At 48.0% G+C, this 23,770-nt stretch overlaps 10 protein-coding genes across 10 annotated transcripts; 5 read left to right on the forward strand and 5 right to left on the reverse strand.

Annotated features, from left to right (window-relative positions):
• Positions 1–906: 906 nt before the first annotated feature.
• On the reverse strand, positions 907–3,191 carry EURHEDRAFT_415478 (gamma-tubulin mipA). The gene is made up of 8 exons (XM_040782700.1): positions 3,061–3,191; positions 2,928–2,968; positions 2,745–2,857; positions 2,633–2,686; positions 2,398–2,580; positions 2,134–2,337; positions 1,995–2,081; positions 907–1,943 (listed from the first exon to the last, which is right to left on the reverse strand). Exons 1-8 carry the CDS (start codon positions 3,066–3,068, stop codon positions 1,266–1,268), a joined length of 1,368 nt encoding a protein of 455 aa, XP_040636040.1. The 5' UTR covers positions 3,069–3,191; the 3' UTR covers positions 907–1,265.
• On the reverse strand, positions 3,064–4,193 carry EURHEDRAFT_415479 (aspartate/glutamate racemase family protein). The gene has a single exon (XM_040782701.1). The coding sequence runs from the start codon at positions 4,158–4,160 to the stop codon at positions 3,300–3,302; it is 861 nt and encodes a 286-aa protein (XP_040636041.1). The 5' UTR covers positions 4,161–4,193; the 3' UTR covers positions 3,064–3,299.
• A 501-nt stretch (positions 4,194–4,694) lies between these two features.
• Positions 4,695–6,029, forward strand: EURHEDRAFT_415481 (aldo/keto reductase family protein). The gene is made up of 2 exons (XM_040782702.1): positions 4,695–5,333; positions 5,422–6,029. The coding sequence occupies exons 1-2, from the start codon at positions 4,802–4,804 to the stop codon at positions 5,919–5,921; spliced, it is 1,032 nt and encodes a 343-aa protein (XP_040636042.1). The 5' UTR covers positions 4,695–4,801; the 3' UTR covers positions 5,922–6,029.
• A 274-nt stretch (positions 6,030–6,303) lies between these two features.
• EURHEDRAFT_191243 (uncharacterized protein) lies at positions 6,304–7,276 on the forward strand. The gene has a single exon (XM_040777908.1). The coding sequence runs from the start codon at positions 6,504–6,506 to the stop codon at positions 6,996–6,998; it is 495 nt and encodes a 164-aa protein (XP_040636043.1). The 5' UTR covers positions 6,304–6,503; the 3' UTR covers positions 6,999–7,276.
• Positions 7,150–8,507, forward strand: EURHEDRAFT_517635 (TDT family transporter; the record flags this gene model as incomplete). Its single annotated transcript, XM_040786583.1, has 5 exons — positions 7,150–7,172; positions 7,233–7,601; positions 7,656–7,952; positions 8,011–8,299; positions 8,358–8,507. 5 exons carry the CDS (start codon positions 7,150–7,152, stop codon positions 8,505–8,507), a joined length of 1,128 nt encoding a protein of 375 aa, XP_040636044.1.
• Positions 8,508–9,608: 1,101 nt separating this feature from the next.
• EURHEDRAFT_415485 (uncharacterized protein) lies at positions 9,609–11,772 on the forward strand. Its single transcript, XM_040782703.1, has 3 exons — positions 9,609–10,267; positions 10,325–11,079; positions 11,130–11,772. Exons 1-3 carry the CDS (start codon positions 9,882–9,884, stop codon positions 11,387–11,389), a joined length of 1,401 nt encoding a protein of 466 aa, XP_040636045.1. The 5' UTR covers positions 9,609–9,881; the 3' UTR covers positions 11,390–11,772.
• A 3,900-nt stretch (positions 11,773–15,672) lies between these two features.
• Positions 15,673–17,583, reverse strand: EURHEDRAFT_415486 (actin-related protein 2). The gene is made up of 6 exons (XM_040782704.1): positions 17,422–17,583; positions 17,312–17,358; positions 17,114–17,257; positions 16,762–16,987; positions 16,143–16,708; positions 15,673–16,090 (listed from the first exon to the last, which is right to left on the reverse strand). Exons 1-6 carry the CDS (start codon positions 17,438–17,440, stop codon positions 15,926–15,928), a joined length of 1,167 nt encoding a protein of 388 aa, XP_040636046.1. The 5' UTR covers positions 17,441–17,583; the 3' UTR covers positions 15,673–15,925.
• An 890-nt stretch (positions 17,584–18,473) lies between these two features.
• EURHEDRAFT_543875 (NAD(P)-dependent oxidoreductase) lies at positions 18,474–19,691 on the forward strand. Its single transcript, XM_040787421.1, has 3 exons — positions 18,474–18,997; positions 19,064–19,201; positions 19,254–19,691. Exons 1-3 carry the CDS (start codon positions 18,492–18,494, stop codon positions 19,516–19,518), a joined length of 909 nt encoding a protein of 302 aa, XP_040636047.1. The 5' UTR covers positions 18,474–18,491; the 3' UTR covers positions 19,519–19,691.
• EURHEDRAFT_191418 (bZIP transcription factor) lies at positions 19,669–21,781 on the reverse strand. Its single transcript, XM_040777909.1, has 2 exons — positions 21,015–21,781; positions 19,669–20,912 (listed from the first exon to the last, which is right to left on the reverse strand). Exons 1-2 carry the CDS (start codon positions 21,568–21,570, stop codon positions 19,819–19,821), a joined length of 1,650 nt encoding a protein of 549 aa, XP_040636048.1. The 5' UTR covers positions 21,571–21,781; the 3' UTR covers positions 19,669–19,818.
• Positions 21,782–22,269: 488 nt separating this feature from the next.
• EURHEDRAFT_380164 (GTP cyclohydrolase II) lies at positions 22,270–23,626 on the reverse strand (the record flags this gene model as incomplete). Its single annotated transcript, XM_040779253.1, has 2 exons — positions 22,270–22,299; positions 22,355–23,626. The coding sequence occupies 2 exons, from the start codon at positions 23,624–23,626 to the stop codon at positions 22,270–22,272; spliced, it is 1,302 nt and encodes a 433-aa protein (XP_040636049.1).
• Between the last annotated feature and the right edge of the window lie 144 nt (positions 23,627–23,770).

Here is a 23,770-nt window from a genome sequence, read left to right on the forward strand (position 1 = left end):
AGAAAAGCCTGGGACCCAATTGACCGTGTTGTTAGCTTGCTTGCGGGAGAAGGATCCTTGAAACCAGGGCCTGTTTTGCTGGCGTTTGTACAGGGGATAGAGTCAATCACGTGATATATACACCATACTACTTCATTCAGGCATTGATTCATGCACTTGCACTCTGTTTCTGGTAGCTCATACCCATCGGTAGCATCTCATATGGCAAGTAGCTCAGTTGCTGTATTAGCAAGTCCTCCGGGATCCAACCACAACACCAACTAACCATGCCACCACGTATCAGAAGCACATTGGTGTCAACTGATGTGACAGATTGCTGATACTGACCGCGACCAGGAGAATGATCATCTAATACATCTGATCCGAGTACTAGTTGAGCTATCCCATTCCTTCTAAAGCTGCCCAGAGCACGTACTTGTACGAAATAATGTCGATGTTTAGGCTATTGTGCTAAGAATAGCAGCTATTCCCCTATAAGGTTAGTATATGCCTCAGGAATCACTAATAATTGGCAGAGACGAAAGGCAATAATAACCAATAGCCGTGGTGCTAGGACGCGGAAGATACAAGGCAACTAACTTCTGCCTCATTCTGCGAATCATGCGCCGTCAACCCCTCACTTGGGCAGCAGTGATCATCCATCTTCATCTCCACTGGATGTACTCTGTACATGTACTCTGCAGTAGTAGTATGGTCTACAGCTTACGGATGCATACCCCGGCGTATATACGGAATCAGCTAGTAGCTACGCTAATTGAAAATAAACGGGACAAATGAGATAGACGCTGGGATATCCATCCCTTAATTTCCCTTTTTTTTTTTTTTTTTTTTTTTTTTTTTTTTTTTTTTTTAAGCTATTGATCTCCGTTGACCGTTTCACGATCACTTCGAAGTCCGTGCCATCGGGGGTTTGTTCTTATTCGACCTGAAGTGTTCCCGTGGTAAAGGCAACTCCTCCGACAGTTGGCAGCGGTGGACAGCAAATCTACGGATAGACGTGGCAACTGGGCAGCTCAACAGTATCTGTCTGCAGAAGGTGGTTGCACACCGATAAGCATCGGCAGCGTCGGACGCAGTGCACTGACATGTTGGGATTCCGACGGGTCCTCCATTGAAACAGTTATCCATGTAACAATAATCCATTTCCTACGTGTCATGTCTTTTGGTATTAGGAGAAAAATGAAAACAGAAACGCCGAAGTACACCAGACCGTGAGACATAGCAACAACATCAAAGTAGGAATCCATAACAAGTGAATATCATTGTTAAACGCCCATCTCCTTCTCCTTACCCGCATCTGGGTCCAAGTAATCCTCCCGTTCTGCTGCCTCGTATTCGCCAATAAGATCCATCACCACAGAGCGCGCTTCGTCAAACTCTCCCAGCCCATCAGAAAAGGGACTCTCCTTCTTGTACTGCTCCAGGAAAGCGTTACGCTTTCGCAGCCGATCGTACTGCTGCACAATCCGCTTGAACAGTGTCGCCACCGAAGTGTGATTCGCCAGCATCAGTCCACTGACTCGGTGAGTGTTCTGCAAGTACGGTGACTTCTTCGTTAGCGCCACCTGGATGCTGGCAGGGCCCCATGGGATAAAAGACGCAAGCCGGCGCTCACGGATACGCAGCAGCGACTTGTGCACGTCCGTCGGGTCTGCTTCGCCTTGGATGATGTTGAGAATGCTCATGTAGCAGCTGGATTTGCTGGGATTAATCGAGACCATCCGGTTCTTCGGCTGCAAGAGACGACGCATCACGTCCAGAACGGTCGTCTTGCGAATCGTCTTGGCTTGCTCAATGTTGTCTCCAGTAAACGGGGTGTATGATGTGATCAGGAAATGGCTGCGTGGTGTTGGAATAAGCGAGGCGAGGATTCCAGCTAGGTCATTGTGCATGTAGCCTGGATATCGGAGTGTTGTAGTAGAAGCCGACATGACCGTAGAAACCTGTGGTTGTCAGCAACATCTCGAACATGTGGAAAGAGATAGGACACCCACCAACTGGTTTGTCTGATGGAATGATGGTTCTTGTACGTGCAGTCTGTCTGCAACAATTCTCGATAGAGCACCGTTATCCAAAACCACCTAAACAAACGTTTTAGCTTGGTTGATAGACCAAAAGCAAATGGAGCCTTACCACCGAGTCCGCATTCTGCGTTAAACGTCGCATACTAAGAATACTGTTATACGGATTGACCACGACATCTGCGGCTTGCGTATCGGGGAACACGGAATAAGTCTGAATTAACTTCTTGGGAAATCGATCGTTCATCCGCTCCAAGATGTAGCTTCCCATACCCGATCCTGTACCTCCAGCAATCGAATGCAGGAACATGAAGCCCTGTTACTCATATGTGAGCCTGCAGTCATTGAATCTCCAAGTTCTTTGAGGTCCTCCTACCTCTAATGAATCGCTACCATCCGCCTCTCGATCGATCATGTCGAATACCTCTTCATGCACCGCCTCGCCTGCGGAGTATCCAGCTCCCCAGTTGTTCCCGGCTCCGATACCCTGTTGTCCAATGAAAAAGTTCTCGGGGTTGTATATGTTTCGGTAGGGGCCGGCTTGGATAGCATTGAGCACCTGGTTTGTTTTAGTCCGGTTTCTTGTGCGGCAGCGAGGCAGGGGACCATACTCTGGGCTCTAAGTCGAGGAGAATTGCTCGGGGGATATATCTGGTATCATCACTCTGGCGTGTCCTAGTCAGCAACCGTATGAATAAATAAATGCACAGCAGTTGGAGGTACCTGATAGAAAAAGACATCCTTGCGGTCATTTCCCTCCGTTGCGAATTCTTCTAGGTTCCCATCCTGACTGATTCCATGCTCCAAGCAGAGTTGCTGCCAAAAGTTACTCCCAACTGTATATGAGCCAATCAGCAAAATGTATGCGATGCGCGGTCATCGTGCGATATCGTGGTGATGGCATACCGTTGTTGCCGCATTGGCCGGCTTGGATCGTGATGATTTCTCTAGACCGACGTTAGTAGGAATAAAACCTCAGTCACGGGTGGATTGGTATCGAGGAGCTCAGAGAATTCTTGTAATATAATTAAAGACATACCTAGGCATATTGACCACTCCCCAGCAAAGCAGTCGAGGTTAGTTAGCGACGCGTGGATCGCGTTTCTGCGGGGGAACTTTTTGGGGACTTATGCCTTAGGCGTCAATGCCTTATCCCAACGGCAAGTTATTGCTCTAAATTGCAACTTACAAGGACCAGAGATGATGGATAATTGTAGTATAAAATTCGTTATTTTTTTTTTTAGGTACACCTGCGGATTCTATTATGAACCGCCATGACTAGAATCCCGCTTTACAAGCCGTCACCAGCATCCCAGCCCCGGCCACTACACCATCCACAATTCTCACATGATTCCCTTGCTGCTTGCCATAAGCCTTAATACAGCCCTCTCGCACGGCCTCCTCCATACCTGCCATACCAGCACACCCCATGCAAATCGCACTAACGGGTGCTGAAGTACCCCGAAGAAGTCGCTCCGTTGCATCGCTGATCCTCCATCTCACCTCTTCCGGCGGGGTGGTATGAAGCTCAACAGCAGTAAGACCAGTAGTGGCTACGCCGGCAAAACGCATAGTCGAGACTTGAATATTGCTGCCAGAGCTGACGAGCATGTCTTTGACTGCATAGCTAAGTTCAGCTTCCCAGGTGCTGCCCGTCGATACGATTCCGAATGTATCTGGGGCCTGAGCTTTGTGGAGCCCTGGCTCTCCTGTCATTCGGAATGAGCTGATTAAAGACAGAGAGGTGACAATGCTGGCTTCGAAGATCCCCGTGACGTATTTTCTTGGGCCCGAGAGACGTGTTTTTTCATGTTTCCGGATGGCCTCTTTCAGCATGCCCACGAGCGGGTGGGCTGAGTAGCACGCCACTAGGAAGCCATCATATTTCGACACAAGAGGTTCCACGAAAGGCCTGCAATGCAAGGCTGAAGCAACTGAATCTTCCCCAGAGTTGATGCTGGTGATGCCGTGTATGGTGCGTCCGTCGAGAGTCACAGATTCTGTCGACGGTGCTGTGAAGTAATCAAAGTGGATACTTGAATATCGGAGGCTTTCTAGGATAGGCTTCAAGGCTTCTGTCATAGAAGTTGAGGTGTTGGGGTTGATCACCAGGATCGAGAATTGGGCCTGGCTTGCCATGATGGAGGGGTTATGTGTTTGCCGCTTTAAAGAAGCTGCTCGATGTATTTATTTTCATCATGCCGCCGACACCATTGCTTGATATCTGGGCATGACAATTTTTACTTTCGTACCTAATTAGCATTATTTTATCTTAATATAACCGCTGACTTTTTTTTTTCTTTCCCTAGTGCTATTTTATTGACATGAGAAGGATCTCTCCTGCTTTTTATATCTCTGATCTTCCTGGTTTTCTATATTCCTGCACCATCTCAATTCAGTACTGACCAATGGACCACGAATCCTGGAGTAATGTGTCACTGATTCATCAATTTTGAAAGTCTGCATGTGTCTAGAAACCGGAAGCTAGTTATGTACTCTCTCATAGTCATCGTGTCGAGAGCATAGTACCTTCAAACAGTGTAAAGTACACCTCTGTAGACGTCCTGAAAGACAATGGAGAGTAGAATATATCAATTCCATCAACGGTCCACTTTCACTATGCGGGTGTTTCTATTGCCGACTGCTACTCCGGAATACCTCCATGACAACATATCTGCCCCGCTATTGTTTAAATCCCGACTACTTAACACCAACCATGAACATTCTCTGATTCAATTCTCTTCGTATTGTCAAAGCATTGACCAGGAAAAAGAGAGAAAATGCCATTGATCGCCCAGAATCCCGTTCCCAGAGCGATCCTGGGATTAATGACGTTTGGTCCGGAGGGAACAGAATCCAAGGGTACCCGCCTGTCGTCCCTCAACAAGTGTCTCGACTATTTCCAACAGCAAGGTTTTAATGAAGTCGACACCGCCCGGATATACGTAGCAGGCGAGCAAGAGGCCTACACGGCCCAGGCCAAATGGAAAGAACGCGGCCTGACGCTGGCCACCAAGTGGTATCCGAAAACACCCGGGGACCACAAGGCGAACGTTCTCCGGGAGAACGTGGAGATCTCCTTGAAGGAGCTGCAGACCGACCAGGTCGATATTTTTTACCTGCATGCCCCCGATCGGTCCGTGCCCTTTACGGAAACCCTAGAGGAGGTCAACAAGTTGCACAAGGAGGGGAAGTTTGTGCAACTGGGATTGAGCAACTACACCGCATTCGAGGTCGCTGAGATCGTGACAATCTGTAACGAGAGGGGTTGGGTGCGTCCGACCATCTACCAAGCGATGTACAATGCCATAAGTAAGTTCGGACCAACTCTTGAGTTGAACCTCGGGCAAAGCGACTCCTGCACTAGACCCACGCTAACCAAAGGCACATCAATCCATAGCTCGCTCCATCGAAACCGAACTCGTGCATGCTTGTAGACGTTACGGGATTGACATTGTTATTTACAACCCTCTTGCTGGTGGTATCCTGTCTGGTAAATACAAGACCAAGGATGTGCCAACGGAAGGACGGTACAGTGATCAATCCGCCACGGGCGCACTGTATCGGACACGCTACTTCAAAGATGCAACCTTTGATGCGCTCCGAATTATTGAGCTTGCCGTGGAGAAACATGGATTGACCATGGCCGAGACTGCTCTGCGCTGGGTTCATCATCACTCATTGCTAAAGATGGATGGCAACGGTCGCGACGGCGTTATCCTTGGTGTGAGTAGCTTCGAACAGTTGGAAGGCAACCTTCGAGATATTCAGAAGGGCCCGTTGCCCGAGGAGGTAGTCGAAGCCTTGGACAGGGCGTGGTTGGTTGCGAAACCAACCGCCCCAAACTATTGGCATCTTGAACTGAAGTACACCTACGACACGTTTGGTGCAAGATTTTGAGCTGGAGGGTGGCGATTGCAGAAATAGAACTATTCTCAACTTTGTACAGGGATCCATTGTCAGCTTACAATAGTATGTGGAAACACATCACAACAATTTGACCAGTTTTTTGCCTTTCATTCCAAACACATCTCTTACACTCGTGTGGACTAACGCAGGAGATCGCACGTTCTTAACTTTCAGTACTGTGCCTGCAGCATGTATCTCATTATTGTACTCCGCGGAAACTAAACGAACAATGAACCGGAAAACCTTGATCAACATTTTAGATCCCTGCTCGGACCAAGCGAGACAGGTGAGAGAAAAAAAAAAAAAACTCAATAATACGGTCTAACGGAAGAAGCAACTGGGCAGAGCACAAAAAAAGAAGCTTGTGAATGATGAATAGACAGCTATTGACCGGTATGATAGGACGACTGACTCGGGACATTCTCCCTATAGAGTTCCCCCCGTGGTGATTAAATTGGACTTTTCAGCGACAGACTCTCTGGTTTAACCCTATTATCACCAATAGCGGAGCAGATCCCTGTATCCCGAAAACTAGGTTTGCTCCGAAGGACTTTGCACTGTGGAATCAAAACAATGGTTTTGAGCTTCGGTGACTATCTAGCGCTGCGGTTGGCTCGGTTCCAGGGAAATGGCTCCATAACGCAGGAACCATCTCCGAATCAATCGCCGTCTGGTACCATAGATTTGTCGATACCAATCACGGGGAGAACACGTCGTTTGGTCGTGCCGCAAACTTTCTCCGTAACCCCTGGGCCGATCCATCTTTTGCAGAAATGTAGCAGATTGTCGGGCCTCTTTCTCTTTTATTCCTCTTTCAAACATCAGGAAGAAGGGAAGAAGAAAGATAAAAGTGCCGGCGAAGGGAAGGACAATCTTTCATTGTTCTATCGCAAATCTTCTTTTCGCTGTGTGCTAAACTTCTTTCCAACTTGCCATCCCCGCTTCGATCATGGGCGAGGACTCGATTTTGCCAATAAGCGAGGACAAGGAGTTGAGGGCAACGCCTTCTCGCCTGACGCCGCCACCCTCCTCTCTCATAGTGAACAGTGGGAACGCAGTCACCCTTAGGGATGTTCATTTTGCCTTCAGCAATGAGACATTACGAGACGATTACCATGCCGACAACAGGACATCCTGGTACCAGCCAGAGGTGACCTATGAAGCCCGTGTCCAGTCAGGGCAGTTTAGCCATAGGGCCAGAGACTCGGGATGGAGACGAATGGTTCAGAATTTCACACCTTCGTATGTCACCCTCATTCATCAGGATTCATGGTGAAAACTAACGAGCCCTGATGTGAATAGGTGGTTCTCCGTGATCATGGGAACTGGCATCGTTTCGACACTCCTCAATGTCCTCCCTTACAATGGCCGCTGGCTACGATGGATCTCGATCGTGATTTTCGCCCTTAATGTCTTCCTTTTCATAGCCGGTTGCATACTCAGTTTAATCCGATACACCATGTATCCCAAAACGATCAGAGCCGTCATATTTCATCCGGTGCAAGCGATGTTCCTTGGCGCATTCCCGATGGGTCTCTCTACTATCGTCAACATGTTTTGCCTCGTGTGTGTGCCGGCTTGGGGGACATGGGCTGCAGAATTTGCGCTGGCGCTGTGGTCACTTGATGCTGCCATTTCGGTTCTGTGCGCTCTGTCGTTACCGTTTTCGCTGTGCGTCCCCAGAGCCCTCTACCTCAGATAAAGTTTAAGCTAACCATGATGTAGCATGTTATCCAACAAGGATACACACCTTTCGACCATGACAGCAGTGTGGCTTATGCCGATTGTCACTTGCGTCGTTGCTTCTGGGACTGGTGGCATTGTCGCCCAAGTTCTTCCGGACCCAGACCAAGCTTTTGGAGTGATTGTCGCAAGCTATATCCTATGGGGGATCGGAGTTCCTCTGTCATTGATGGTGTTTGTCATCTACTTCCAACGACTCACGATCCACAAGCTACCTCCCAAGGAGACTATTGTGAGCGTCTTCTTGCCAATGGGCCCTCTGGGATCTGGAGCTTTCTCGTAAGTATTATGCCTGCCACCAACCTTAAAAAGAATGGTATAATTGACTTTCGTCTAGCGCATTGAAACTTGGACTTACTGCAAAAGAGACATTCCCAAAGTCTAGTTTCCTGTTTGATAAGTCCATCATTCCCACTATGTACGCAATGGGATTCATGACGGCGCTTGTTTTCTGGGCGTTCGGGCTAGTATGGCTCTTCTTTGCATCCGCATCGATTCTGCGATGTAAAAAGTTCCCTTTCAACATTGGTTGGTGGGGCTTCACTTTCCCGCTTGGAGCATATGCTCTGGCTACTTGCCAGCTCGGTTTGGAGATGTATTCTTCATTCTTCAAGGTCGTTGGAACGGTATGTCAACAGACAAGCAAACCTCGCAAGAACCCCTTGGCTGACTTGAAACATCTAGATGCTTTCACTGTGTGTCGTCATTCTTTGGATACTTGTCTCAGTGGGTACACTGAGAGGAACAATCTCCGGGAAACTTCTTGTCGACCCTGCTCTGGCGGAGATGAGGGATAAACAAGAAAGGAAGAGGCTTTCGGCGTATTTGGGATAGAGAAGGATTAGGTGTATTTGTTTTTAATTTCTATGAGTTACGATCTGGATCCTGACGCGGCGTTAGCACGTAGTACCGTTCAAGATTGACTTGTATAGTATAACAGAACAATTTTGTCTTAACCTTGACAGTGGTCGACAGCATTACTACTGTAGGGGACTGCACAATGGCTGCAGAGCGACCCGCTATGACGGATATTTGTAATTTTATTGGCTGTAATCCGGATAAGCTCTTCTGGGCTAGTGCAGATCGGGAATAGTGCTTGGAAACGGCAGGGAATAAACAGTGGAGTTGAGTAGCACAGGGGTAGCATTCAGGTACGGTGTTACTCTGTACGTACAATTGTACATTATTTGTGCAGAAATTTACTGAATATTCTCGAGCGGTTATTATATTGATTGAATTTGAGTACCCATACACCGGGCGCTTATACAAGTGTTTTTTAAGCGAAAAGAGGTCACGCAACGCCAAGGAGGCTGGAGGACTAACACCGCCTTACAGGGTTACATAGTTACTAGGCTCTCAGGTAAATCCAACATGCCCAGAAAGCGAGAATCCTAATGCTACATAGCAGGAATGAGTTTTGTGCACAAATTTGCAGGTGTTAGTCATGCCAACCCAGAGATTGCGTGGACTTCTCCATCTCGGGCCAGGTGTCTTCTTGCCGCATTGGGCAAATTAACGGAGAACTGAGCTCGTATTCGGAAAGCGGTCACACCGCTTCACGTGCATAGTGGATCTCCACTAACTGAAAGTAGACTAGCGCGACGGCGCCTCAGTGTTTCCCGCGTATGTTCTTTTTTCTGGAGTTCTTCGACGGTGTCGCTCTCCGGACCCTGACAGCCTTTCCTGTCATTGCCTCCTCTTATTTTATATTTTGATAGCCCAACTCATTAGTACTTACTTACTATTCTTCCTACTTCTTCTCTATTCTCTCCCTGCTAGATCCCTACCCTAAGGGTGCCTTGTTGCGGCTGGACCGTGTATCCTGTCCTGTTGCTGGCTACTGCTATCCTTGGCAGACGTGGCCGCAGCAGCATCACAGCCTTTTCTCTCGCTCTTTTTTTTTTTTTTTTTTTTTTTTTTTTTTTTTTTTTTAAGATACATATTACTTGCATTTCCCAGGCATACGCAATTTACTTTCATCGAAGCAATACCGAATTATTTTTCGCTATTTTTGAACGTCGCCTCTTTCTATGTTCAAGTACCGCTACATGGATGCTACTTCGCCTTCTCCACATTCCACCCGATAACAACTCGCCAACAATAACCACAACTTATCTAACACTCCATTGAGGATTTATTGGGCTTTCTAAAGGTTCATATCCTTTTATATTTATAAATTTAAGAAAGAGAAAGGGGGATTAACTCAAGATGGATTCAGATCGCTCACATTTGTTGGGGTCAGGGGACAACGCAGGTCCTGCGCACGACCACGATTCTGACGACGAAATGGCTACCAGTCGCCCGCCCTCATACCGCCCCGTCGACGGTCATTCGCATCAACCATTACTGAAGGAGGAGCGCCGCGGACGATTATCCAATTCCAGTGACCATGGCGATATCGGAGGCAGGCCTATGCTGCACCATGCGTCCATTCGAACCGAAAGTCCTGGCCATGAAGCGGAAATGGCTACTCGTCGGAAATACACCATCGCAGCGATATTTTTGGTTTTGAGTTTGGTCAGCTTCGTCGCGCAGACCGAGGCGGCGGTTTATATTCAGCATGATTTGAAATATGATAAGCCATACCTTATGCTGTAAGTTGGCGAGCAGAGGATTTATTGGGGGAAGGTTAATATGCTTACTAGGAATAGTTACCTTACGCATGGCTCTTGGATTGTTATCTGGCCAATTCAGCTCGTCATTCTTCGGTTCCAGAACCGGAAGCTCTCGTGGGATGCATTCTGGCGACGTCATATGTACCAGATCCGGACCACAGCGAGGATGGCCGAGTTTCAAGAATTACACCCTAATCCACATTACAACCGATCCATCATTCCCTACTTGCTCAGAACAACGGCATTTGTCACCACTGCTCTTACCATCGCGGGCGGTTCATGGTACGTCGCAGTCAACTTGACTACGGCGAGCGATTTGACGGCAATTTACAACTGCTCTGCCTTTTTCGCATACGCCTTTTCTATCCCTATTTTGAAAGATAAATTGCGGTGGGACAAGGTTCTTTCGGTTGGGGTTGCGATTATTGGTGTCCTTATTGTTGCGTATGGCCCAGACGAACATGAGGCGAAGGACACACCGGATGGCACGATTGGACAAGCGAAGGATGAAGCTCAGCACCGACTGTTAGGCAATATTCTCATTGGCATCGGAAGCGTGCTGTATGGCCTGTACGAAGTGCTGTATAAGCGATATGCGTGTCCCCCAGAGGGCACCAATCCGGTGCGCAGCATGGTATTTGCCAACACCTTTGCTAGTATGTTTGCGAGCTTCACTGTGTTCATCCTGTGGATTCCTTTGCCTATTTTGCATATCTTGGGCTGGGAGAGGTTCGAATGGCCCACAGGCGAGGTTGGCTGGATGGTGATGGTTTCTATTATTTCCAATGCTAGTAAGTTCTCATCTTCTCTTATGAGATTCGCGATTCTGATGATATGGCAGCATTCTCCGGTTCCTTCTTGGTTCTCATTTCCCTCACATCACCGGTGCTTTCTTCCGTCGCGGCTCTCCTCACTATCTTCCTTGTCGCAATTGTCGACTGGATGCGCACCGGAGAGGCCCTCTCTCTCGCTTCAATCATTGGCGGTATATTGATTATCGTCGCATTCTTCCTTCTCAGCTGGAGCTCATTCCGAGAGATGAGAGAAGAGCAGAAAAAGAAATCTATCGAGGATGAGATGGATTCTGATAATGACGACTAGAGGTGATAAAAGGGAATATAGACTCGATATAGACGATTTCGTGATTCGTTTCCTTACTTTTTCTCTCATATTTTTGCCTTGTCCTTTTGTGGTCTGAGTTATAGCAAGGCGCAAGGCGTGGGCACGTTTTCAATTATTTTGGTGTATGGATCATTGTCAACCTGCCATACCATAAAGTTTTGTTTCTTTTTCCCCTTCATACCTTACATGCTTTCCATATTCTTCATGTATATTTGCTTTGCTTACTTTTCTTTTCACTGCTTTTGAAAGTTACATATTACAGGATTTATAGAGCCTATGCTGTCTTGTTCACTGCTTTCGCTAGCAGAAGGCATCATGTGATAATACAAGATACCCGACGCCGGGATTTCAAAATAACCAACAACCAGTAACCAATTAGAAATGGTCCTAAGAATTGGAGTAAGAGCAGCCTTCTTATCTATAATTGACTGTCCACGTTTGCATACAAGTATACGCTGCCATCATCCACAAGTAGAAGAGAAAAAAGCCACAAAACAAAATCCAACGGTACTACGTCTTCCTGACAACAGACGCCACATACTCACTAGCCCAAATTGCAAGCCCGAAGATCTCTACACTGATAGCCCGCCGACTACGAAACAGATATGTCTCGTCCGACTTGAATGCCTTGATCAAAGTCGCCGAGAAAACCACCGGAAAAAATGTGGCTTGCGTCGACGCCACTAAGTTACTAGGCGAACCTTAGTAAGACTTTTTTTTCTCTTTTTTTCTTTTGTTGCTATGTGCAATGGACAGGAGGTAGTCGTATGAGATACCGAATCCGAATCCGAATGCGGAGATAAGGGGGTTATGGGACTGCGTCAGAGGTAGCAACGATGCGATATGCAAGAGAAACTATTGATCTTCCTGTTTCCAGAGTCATCGGCTATTTTTCTTGGTGGACCGGAGTGAGTTGAACGTGGAATGTATTGTCATAGAGAAGATGGAAGGGTTGAACTTGGGCGCGTGTGAGGAGGGTCTTAAGGGTAGGGATAATTGTCTGTTGTGAGACATGTCGTTTCTATTCCTTCTAAGCTCGCAAGGATAAATTTTCCGCATTATGGTTCATTATACCTTTGTGAGGATGTTGAAGAGGACGAGAGTATCAAGATTGATGATGCCTTTGCAGTCAGAACGATAACGGGTAGATTCTGGTTTGATGATAGAAGAAGTGAAGTTAATGTCTATAGAGGTCCTTGTAAGCCACCCAACCTGGCTGACGACAACCAAGGACAAGCCCAACCGACACTATAAACGCCCTAGCCCAGCGCGAAATAGCCTACCCACGCAAGTTCTCAACGTTCCCCCAAGATACCCAACAAGACATCTACAACGGCCCTGGCGGCTTCGCCCAGAAAGAGAAGCAAAGCTATCCGTCCTATCTGACTTCCTCAGAATCTACAATATATTCTTCCAAAAGGTCCTGACGATGCGCTAAATGCAGGTATAATGTGATACAACGACCTACACACAACATGAATTGAACAGTCAACACGAGGAATATGCTAAATGGGAGAGGGGCATTGAGAGGAAAGAAAGAATACCTGATGGAACAGATGTATATACAGGTTGGAATGGAGCTGTGCGACCTAAGGGCTATGTGGATATTGTCTAGAGACTTGATGTTACTAGAGGCTTATGGAGTTGGATTCGGAGTTTGAGGATACGATGTGTTATAAGCTTACAAATATATTGATCTGCTGCTGCCTTTGACTTGCACCTTCAAGGCCTAGCTCAATCTAGAGTTCACCCTGCAGATGTCACAACGGAACTAATGAAGGAGCTGAAAAGCATCCATGAAATAATTGAGTACATTTATAGAGCTTTGGTTCCATCAGGACAGGCACTGTCGGCAAAATAACGTACAGTTCCAGAACTTGTGAATTGCATTTGACGCATTCGTTGGCGCAGTTGAGAACCTCTTCAAAACACGGAATTATCAGCAGTTACAAAGACTTGATACAAACTATCTAAGTAAGTTAAGTCTTCTTTTATTTTGAATTTGCAGTGCTAACATCTATTAAAGGTTTTTCATTCATCAGGTACCCGAAGAAGATGATCTCGCTGCCTTGCTCCGTCGAGAAGTTGGGGCGATTTACAGCAGCACCGAAGCTTCGACGCTTGTTTTTGCAGAACAAGACCTTTGAGATTCAATGTTACAAACATTCACTATTCAATCATACTTCAGTTATAAGATGAATGGGAAACAGTCAGCTCTGCAACACTTTGCAGCTGCAATGCATTACTCCCGAGTGATCAAAGACCCGGGACCGACAGTCACTTCCAAGGCAGGCATGAAATTCTAACCTCTTGTCCTGGCTTTCGTGATTTCTTTCGGTTCCCAGTTCAACCCGCAAGACGAAAAGCATCCAGAAAAGACATCAAAACTGTCATTTGTCAGGGTGGCCTATATACTTGACGTTTGGAAACCTCGACAACGAGATGCGGTACAAACAGCCACAGGCCGATTTACCAAGTTGGAGGTCAAGTACCCAGATAAATCGGACATGAAATTCATGCGCGAAGGGCTGTCAAGCATGACACTTACAGGTCTGATACTGATTAGAAGAGAAGAGGATCTTATCACTTTATTATAAATCAGTTCTCGGTCCTTCCTAGAGTCCGACGGACATTGCTCCGTCAACAACACTAGATGTTAGGTAATGCAGTGCATTCGAAATAAATCCACCCAGAACAGTTGGCTTCAACAGAGCCCCATACGACAAAGATTGCCACAGACATGAACGGAAATTCAGGTCTGTGGCAGCGGCAAAAGGCAAATCAACCCATGTGTGAAACAACCTCTTTCTTGAGCCTCATTCCCAATTGCCTTGCAAAAAACCTGATACCATGGCACTTTAGAGTACGTCAGACAGACTATTCTTAGCATGACGAACGGGGGGAAAGAGGGAGGGAAATATTCTCATTCAAAATGCAAATACGAAACGCAACACATACAACTCCAGTTGGGACATGAAAGCGAGCATAAAACCAGTAACGGGAAAACCTTTCTTTGCAAGCATCATAACACGTCTTATGGCGGAGTTGTCAGCAATATTGACCACAGACGGCTTCCTTCTAAACCGAATATGACCCCGTTCAGAGTCCAGTTCTTCAAAAATTGCTCTTTCGTCTTGATAGATAAATAAAGGGCTGAAGTTAACCTCACCAAGAAAGAACACGCAAACGTACGCACCGGGAGTTACCTCAAAAACCAACCGTAGAGCCTTAACGCAAAAAAAGCTGAGAGCCCCCTGCTCACACTGGGATGTAAAGTATCTAAATACAATGCCTACTGCATTGCTTGGTTTGATAATCTTGCTATAGAGTACGTTGTCATCTATAGGCACCATGCACTCATTGATGACCACGAGGCTGGTTAGAAACCCAACCTTGTCTGCTCCTGCTAAGCTTGAAAACCACATCTGGTTTCGCGAAATACTCTCGGATTCCCAATGACTCCTACAAATGGATGCCAAATATCCCGCGCCAGCCTATCTAGGGATTGGTCTCGAGATTTGAAAATGGGGGACAGTATTTTCTAAGCGCCAAATTCCATCAATTATACGGGTCCTGCTGTCTTCTGCCTGTAGTAGAGAAACCCCCTATTATACGAGGATTACTCTCCAATTTTCGGCGAAGCACTGGTGAAGATATTCGTAACACAAGTTACTGCAAGGCCCAAGTACTTTCCGGGGTATCACGAGGCACCTGGTGCCCTATACATGGATGAAGTCTAATCAATCGTATATCACAACACAACAACCACCTAATTATACGTTTCCAGCAACCTATTACTACTGAACGTTAGTGCGCCAATAACACCACGCGCTTCAGATCTTCGTCAGCTCTCACGAAAGCAAGGGGGAGTCGATCGAAAATGCCGACAAAAGAGCCCCTCCTCTCTCTACTGCCTTTCCGCGAGTCATCTTCACCCAGACTCTTTTTGTCGGGGAAGAGGGCAAACAGAGTGAACAAACCTTCCTTCTATACCCTTAATGACCAATAAGATAGATGGCTTTATCTGAAATGGACGTCGACAGACCCTCTTGTAAGTCACACGGTGCACCCGGAGATGACCATGTATGGGAACTTAGCATTGTACATCGGCGCTTAAGGAAACAGTTCACTGTTTCACTAGCTGCTACTATGCAGGGGAGGGGGCTTTTTTCTTTTTTATGAACAAAATCGAACAGCATATCTTACAGGCACTCGGCCATTTGTCCTTCTAAAATTTAGGACATGACACTCGGAAAAGATCAACATAGTCCAAGTGGCTATTGCTATTGTACCAGTACTAGTGTATAACTTCGCTGAAATGTTCTATACGAAACTAGCTACAAATTGACAAGAACAGAAATAAGGAATATAATCCTTAGAGCCTTATGTGATATCAACCAAGTCAAACGCTTGCTGAAGAGAAAGAACCAAGGGACCTAAGGCAACGTAGATAGATATATCGACAGGAAGGCGAATAAGTAGAGAAAACAGGTGATACAAAGCAAGAAACTGAAATTATCTGGGACCGAGCTTCTCCAGAGCTCGAGCACCCTGCTCCTCCCATTCAGCCTTAGTCACCCACATGTCCTCCTTATCGGCGATCAGGTTGGCCAGAACGGCACCACCCAGGAAGACCATGTGTCTCCGTCGAGGAGGGTCTTCGATGCGGACCTTGAATTTCTGTTGTTTTCGTCAGCTCTTGCCTTCTTCGAACATGAAGCGGAGTACATACGTTCAGTCTTTCCGGATCCCCTTGAAGCACCCGCGTAAGCCACAACTGCTTGACTTCCTTCTCCAACCGCGATGGCAGACCGGGGTACATGCTGCTACCACCACTGAGCACAACTGCCCTGTATAGACTGGAACGCACATCTACATCAGCACCCTGGATGGTGTTGAAGAGCATCTCGGCAATTCCAGGCTGGTCGACGTCGACTAGGTGAGGCTGGAAGAGACATTCGGGGGCCTCGAAACGCTCGCTTCCTACCCGAATGACTCGACCGTCGGGAAGGGTGTACGACTCAACCAGGACGGTGGTATCTTCGGAGAGTTGCTTGTCCAACTCCAGGTCGTAAGAAACGTAGCAAAGCTTCTCCTTGATCTGGCGCACCGTCTCGAAATCTGCCGTACGGTTCAGGGCGTATCCACGACGGAGAAGGAGGGCGATCAGGTTCCGGGTAACATCGCGACCAGCAACGTCCAAACGGCGGATATGGTGGTTCAAGACTGTGGATTCGTAAACGGGGATAATGTGGGTGACACCATCACCGGAATCAACGACCACACCACTGCTAAGACCTATAGAAACTTAGTTTCTTCCTGGCAGGCACACGAAGAGCAGGACGGCCTACCCTGAGCATACAGTGCCAGCACCGCTTGGATCGCCACATAAACACCCCCAAAATTGTATCCCTCCAGCATGGTCTCGGCCATCCGTTCTCGGTTTTTCAAGGGGTTCATAGGAGGTTCGGTGAGGAGGATCTTGCGACCCGTGGGATCGATGTTCATCTTATCGTAGAAAGTGTAGTTCCATAGGTGTTGCATGTCATCCCATTTCTTGACGATACCATTTTCCATCTATTGAATTCCGCATAACGATTCGCGATGCGACCAGATTAACATAAATGACAAGAGACCGTTGGGGGGGAGCAAGCGGGGTAGGGCAAACGAGACGCAACGGACGCGCAAGAGACCAAGACATACAGGATAGCTAATTTGAAGCATGGATCTGGCGGCGGCAGCTTCATCTCCGCACATAATATCCTTGACGACGATGTCGCCAGCCTGTTCCTCCGTCCGGAGTATGGGCCTCCCCACTATCGAGGGGAACTGATGCTCTGGGAAGTTCTATAGGAAATGAGGTCAGAATAAGATACTGTAATCGAGAAGGATTTAGCGTACCTGTGCAGCATATCCGACCTTGAGGAAACCAGTTCCTCCGTCGAGGACTGGGGAGCTAGTTAGCTATACTCGGGGATGTGATGCGGTGACGGAGACGTAGAGGAGCTCACCAATGGGCATTTCCGCCATGATTGCGAGTCGTTCAGTACAATCTAACTGAGGAAAGACAAATATAAAAGAGAAGAATGGAATGCAAAAAGAAAAAGAGATGATTGAAGAATGACAGAAACCTGGGGAGGAAGAGAAGCAGGAGAGTCGAGGACACGGTCGATATGGGGAACTCCGGCGGTGGTCAGGTGCGGGTCTTGGCAGGAGTTTTAAATGGCTGTCAGTTCTCTCTTCAGAGACAGAGAGACAACAGAGACAACGACTTGCGGATGTTCCCTTGATAAGTTCAATTGCTTGGTACAAACATAATGCTGAGAAACTGCCATCTATACCATTGTCCGATTTACTGGTGAAACTGGCTACTACAGAACCCCATACAACAACACTAATGTCTAACCAAAAGCTCAGTTGATGGCACTGCATACATTTACTTGCCAAGTGCACTTTGATAAAAAAAAAAAAAAAAAAATAGCAGAAATGCATACTGCACAGATTATGCAAATGCAACTAGCTTGGACCAAGACATCAAAACCAACGGCATAGATTGGTAGCCTGAGGCCTCGACAGTTTCAACGGCTGTACAGCAATTACAATTTATGGATGATGTAATCTATCACCAGTTAAGAGACCAGGTGCTTGTATCCAATGGTCTGGGGAAAGCAAAAAGAAACAAGTGTCAGTCTGTAGGCACGAGGATGGTGATAGCACGTAGAGTATGGCATTGTCAAAATAAACAAACACTTCAAAACGAGTCCTATCTCCCATCCCTCTCTACTCCGCATATGCTCTAAAAAATAAAGAGTTGAACATTGCCCACACCATTCAAAAGTATACAGACTATAGCTTCAGGATACTTAAAGCATCTTTCGGCCGACATCGGGACGATTCGGTTATCTATCTTTATCTCATCCATCAACATCCTGCCATTCCACCGAAACACAGTTCTCAAGTAGACCAGGTACAATCATCGCAAAATGACCCGAATCGGCTGGGTGAGCCATCTACCCCCCACCCTCTCCCACACACACACAAGAATGAACGCAGCTAACAACCCCAGTATGGCCTCGGTTCCATGGGCCTAGCAATGGCCACCAACCTCCAGCGCCATCTCGTCACCAAAAAAGCTCCTGGAATGATCTATTCCAACCGTACAATGGCACGCGGCAACCCCCTGCAAGCACTAGGCGGAATTCCTGAGACCAGTTTCGAGAAAGTCGTCGGACAGTGCGGGATTATCTTCACCATGATCTCGAACGACGCCGTGCTGTCCAACCTCATCTCGACCGCTGTTAACTCTGGACAGTCCCTCCGCAACAAGATCTTCGTGGACTGCTCCACTGTTCACCCCCAGACCGTGGGATTGACTGTCTCAAAGCTGAAGGAGAAGCAGGCGGTGTTTTTGTCGGCTCCGGTGTTTGGGGGGAATCCGATTGCTGTGGATGGGAGGTTGGTTTTTGCGATTGGGGGGCCGAAGGATGCTGTTGGGTTGGTGAAGCCGTTGATCCAGGATGTTATGGGGAGGAGGGTTATTGAGTGTGGGGAGGATGCTACTAAGGCTTCGCTGTTGAAGATTGCAGGGTGAGTGTTTTATTTTTTTTTGTTGTGTGCATATGATTGAAGGAAGTGGGGTTGCTAATAGTGTAGAAACATCGTCACCGTCAACATGATGGAAGCCGTTGGTGAATCCCAGGTCTTCGCTGAACGCACCGGCCTCGGAACAGGTCCAATGGAGGAACTCATCGGAGAAGCTTTTGGTCCTGTTGCCGGTGGTTACTCCAAGAGGTATTCCTCCAATTACCCACGCTTTTCCAGACAACATGGCTGACCAAAACAGATTGACCACTGGCGCCTACGCACCTCCTCTTGACTCTCGTCCCGGATTTGGCGTGTCTTTGTCCATCAAAGATGCAAACCATGCCTTAACCATGGCCAAGGATCACAACGTCGAGCTGCCTGCTCTGCAACTTGCCCAGGAGAACATGGAAGCTGCGCGGGAGTACGGCGGCGAATGCCTTGATAGCAGCTCTATGTATGGCGTTTTGCGTCAAAAAGCTGGAATGGATTTCTGGAATGAAAAGAGTAGAAAGGGAGGGTCTTAAATTAACTTTTATATAGAGATGGATATAGTGTTCTACTCCGTACATACAAAAAAAAAAAAAAAAAACAAACACAGATCCATAGCTCAATGATCAAATTATAACTCAAAACAAACACAATGCCAACCCTGTTCTATGCGCCAGATTATTCACAAACCAGATGATGAAAATCACACCCATAGTCAACCACCCCCCAAAGCACCTGTTCAGACACCATATAAACATAGCCCTCCGTTTGCCTCCTGAACATACCCACCCAATATATATAAATTAAGAAAAAAGAAGCAAGGAAAAGAGGGAATATCACGGCGTCCGCCATGGAACCTTGATCTTAGTCGTCTCAACCATCTCCGGATACGCCTCCGCAAAAGCAGGCCCCAGAGACCAATTCCCCAGATTGCGGAAATGCCTCTCAAACACTGGGTTAACGAGCAGCTCATCGCATTCATTAGTCGAAAGTAAACAGTCCGTAGCTTCGTACGGCCAGTTCACCGACAATGTCTCTGTGAACGGCACGAACCAGTTCTCGAACACATAATCCTGGTGTCCCATCACGAGACGGTCACGCATGCGCGGCCACGGTATGTAGTCTATCCAGGGAGGGTGCGGCGTGAGAAGCTGCGAGGGTCGAGGCGTCAGCCATTCGGGCAGTCGATCATAATTCTCTGCCGTTGGGTAGATCTGCCAGCGCATCAACAGGAACATCAGATAGAGAACAGCGACTTGTTCTGGGAGTGAGGCGATATTAGGAAACGTCCGTAGGATATCAGTGAAGACTTTCGAAACTGGGTGCGAGTACATGCTCTTCTCCGGGTTTAGAAGTGAGGACACGCTCGGGTATGGAGGCCCGACTAGATTCTGCTTCGGTACCCCCTGGGCCGCCTCACGCTGTCGAGTGTGAAGGAAATCTAGCAGGATGGCATCTAGAGTACAGGTAGGTGCAGAATTCCTGACCAATGTCAAGTAGGCAGGTGGAGGTTGATCAGTCACAGCGGGATTGACCGGTGGCGCGTAGATCGGAAATTGATTCACTTGCGTAGCCTGTCTGAAATTATCGACTTTTGGGACTGTCTTCGAGGGGTCGACCAAGAAGTTGAATCCCAGTCGCTCATCGGTGCCAAAATCAAGTCCGTGCGTCAAGTTATGCCGTTGGCAATCGAGAGCAACGCGAAACGAAGCGTTCCCGTCAATGCTGCTCCTGCGAGCACCGCCTAGCGTGGGCGCTGAGTGTGTTGGCGAAGGTGTCCCTAAGCTTGCAAGCGATTCTGGATACGATTGATCTGCTACTGCTGACTTCTGGCTGTTAGGAGTGAATCGATTATTGTCAAGGGGCGGCGATGGATTCGACGGAGGCGGGACGAGTTGGGTTTGAGCATTGGGAGCAGCTGCTGGACCGTCTAAGGCAATTAGTTATGGTCAAGACGAATAATGCCAATAAATGTCTCTCTCAAGACAAGAGAACAATAAAAATATATATATATAACAAGGGTCGCGCTCACTCGATGTAGGTTCCCGTTTTCCCAGCGGCTGGATAATATCCATCACAGCCTGTAACCTTTGCCTTAACTCTTTATTTTCTTCTTGTATTGCCTCATACCTCTTCACCGCAGCTTGCAAATCTAAAATCGGCTTCTGCGACGACAAATCGCGCACCTGCTGCTCCAGAGCATCAATGTGCGTCTTGGTCCGTTCCCTAATGGCTCGCTGCGCCTGCCGGTCATTGGCACGCTTCTTCGCCAACTGATCGGGCGTGAGGTTCGCCACACCACGAGCAGAGATACTATTCAGCTTGCGCTTGCGCCCAGCTGTCGATGGACCCTTCCCGCTGTCATCGTCTGCTTTGGGGGTCTCTGCTTCGGCGGACTCGAGTCGGGACGGAGCTGGGGAGTCTTCGAGTTTCACGGAGTCTGCGCGGGCTATTGCTGGAGATGCTGTTGATTGGGGCCGACTCGCATCATTGATTAGAGGTTCGGGAATTGCCGTGGACAATAAAGACTCGTTTGGGGTGGAAGCTGGAGCAGCCTCTTTGCCCACAGGAGGTCCGGGGGAAGCCATGACCTCACTGTGCGCACAATCGATAAGAAACGGCCATCTAACGAGAGACAGAAAGGGAGCGAATGAATTGAAGGATATATCAGCACTTGGCAATCTGGGTCATTAGAGAAAGAGAAAAAGGGACTTGGCCTGTGATGATGATGATAATGATGCAAAGAGCTAGACGGTTCCGTCCAGAGTATGCGATACGAGCTGAACTCACCGAACCAACAGGAGTGGGACCCGTTGCAATGCAACAGCACGATCTTAGATTTACTAGATGGACGCTAGATATGTTAAATTTGTGCAGGAATTATGTAGAAAAGAAACCCCTTTTACATTCTTCTTTTCCTTTATATCTTCGGGAAATATGTATCAACAGAACGCCCATGAACTGCTGCACGAATCAGGCCCACCGACCCAGAGCTGCTCAAAAAATCCAAAATGAAGTCCAATATACATTTGACTCGATCAAGCATCCCAGGACCGACTGGGAATATATGGTATCAAGCAAAACCACCAGGAAAAAGGAAAGAGAAAAGAAAGTCGATACTTGCTCGTCTATGTGCACAGTATAAAATGTGCATGTACAGAATGAGGAAGAGATGCCTGCTCGCCTGGAAAGTAACAAAATGATGCCCATCGCCAGCCCAAATATACAGAAAATAAACAATAGTAAAGAGAACATACACTAATAGATGACAAACGAGTGCCTATGAATCATCGAATCATATGACCCATCTTTGCAATCTATACGGGTTTTAGCCATTGTAGTCTTGAATTGGAAAGGGGCGCAAACACAAACCTTTGTCCGGAGATAACCCTCGACCTCTGTACTCTTGATGCCTGTCTTCCCACCGGTACTCCACGCCAGGGGAATCATTGCTACTCTCTCCTTGACCACCACTTCTCTGTTGGGACCCTCGACAGCCCGGACCTTATCCGGGTTGTTCGTGAGTAGTCGGATTCCATGGGGGTTAGAGTCCTCTCCTAGGCCCAAGTCGGCCAACATGGCAGTGGCCAAGCCGTAGCTTCGTCCATCAGCAGGGTGACGTAGAAACAAGTTGGCCTCTACAGTGTCGGATCCCAGATCCTGAAGATTATAGGCTTTCAATTTCTCCCCCAGACCGATTCCACGGCCTTCTTGTCGTAGATAAATGATAACGCCACCCGAAGCATTGGATGGCACGGATAAGCCTTGTTGCGTCGCAAGCTCAGATAACGTCTCGACCGGAAGGGACATTAAACGCGCGGCCTCATCCAATTGCTCACCGCAGTCGCAGCGCGCCGACCAGGCTGTTTCGCCCGTGTAGCATTCCGAATGGATTCTCACTAACGGTGCCTGGCTGAGGCTGCTCTGCAAAGCCGCTGGCGAAGTCGACGATGCTGACGATGGAGGTGGAGACGATCCCGATTCCGATGAATCGTCCGCAATATCGGTCGCCGAGCTCTCTGCCGCTGTTGCGCGCTCGGGATCATACCAGCTGCTTACACGGCCCGGATGCAATCGGCCGACATATGCACCGCGGATCATCCGGTCCATTTCCGTCTCTCCTGGACGAACCTGATCCAAGCTTCGACTGCGGATGCTGTTCCCAAACACAATCGCCAGATGCTCTTTGTTGTCAATGTCATTATGATATAGGTGGAGGAACATCTCGGTTCCGGTGGTGGTGGGAATCCGGGCGCGAACAATACATTCGACATTGGGCAGTCGAGGTAGAAGCTTCGGGTGCTTTGCATGCATATGCATGCTTGTTAATCCGTTGCTGGGGAGTTGTTGACTTTGCTGGAAGAGTTGTGACGAGTTCACGGTACCTCCAGGAGTCGCGGGCGGCGTAAAAGATGGCGAGAGCAAGGACGCAGGTACTCCAGGTGCCATCTCGATATGGTCGTGTTCTGTGCTACTTGCAGGACTGGCTCGGTCCTGGGGTAAATCGGGTCTCTTACCGGCCGACTCCGCAACGGGCAGGACGGGACCGAAGGAATCGATGCCATTGACCGCTTCACTCGACGAAGTAGGCCGAAGTGATTGCGGAGAGAAAAAGCGAGAAACGTGAGAAGGTAGGTCGGCCATTTTGGAAGAAGGAAAGCGATGGGACAATGGATGGGAAAAGATGGCGACTGATAGAAGACGGGAGAAGGGACGGGCCCAGGTACATATACGATGGGGGGAAGCGCTTCAAGGCGAGGACGAACGAACAATTCGGGAAGAACGCCA

The sequence above is a fragment of the Aspergillus ruber genome (genome assembly GCF_000600275.1).
Source record: "Aspergillus ruber CBS 135680 unplaced genomic scaffold scaffold00027, whole genome shotgun sequence".
Taxonomy (NCBI): domain Eukaryota; kingdom Fungi; phylum Ascomycota; class Eurotiomycetes; order Eurotiales; family Aspergillaceae; genus Aspergillus; species Aspergillus ruber.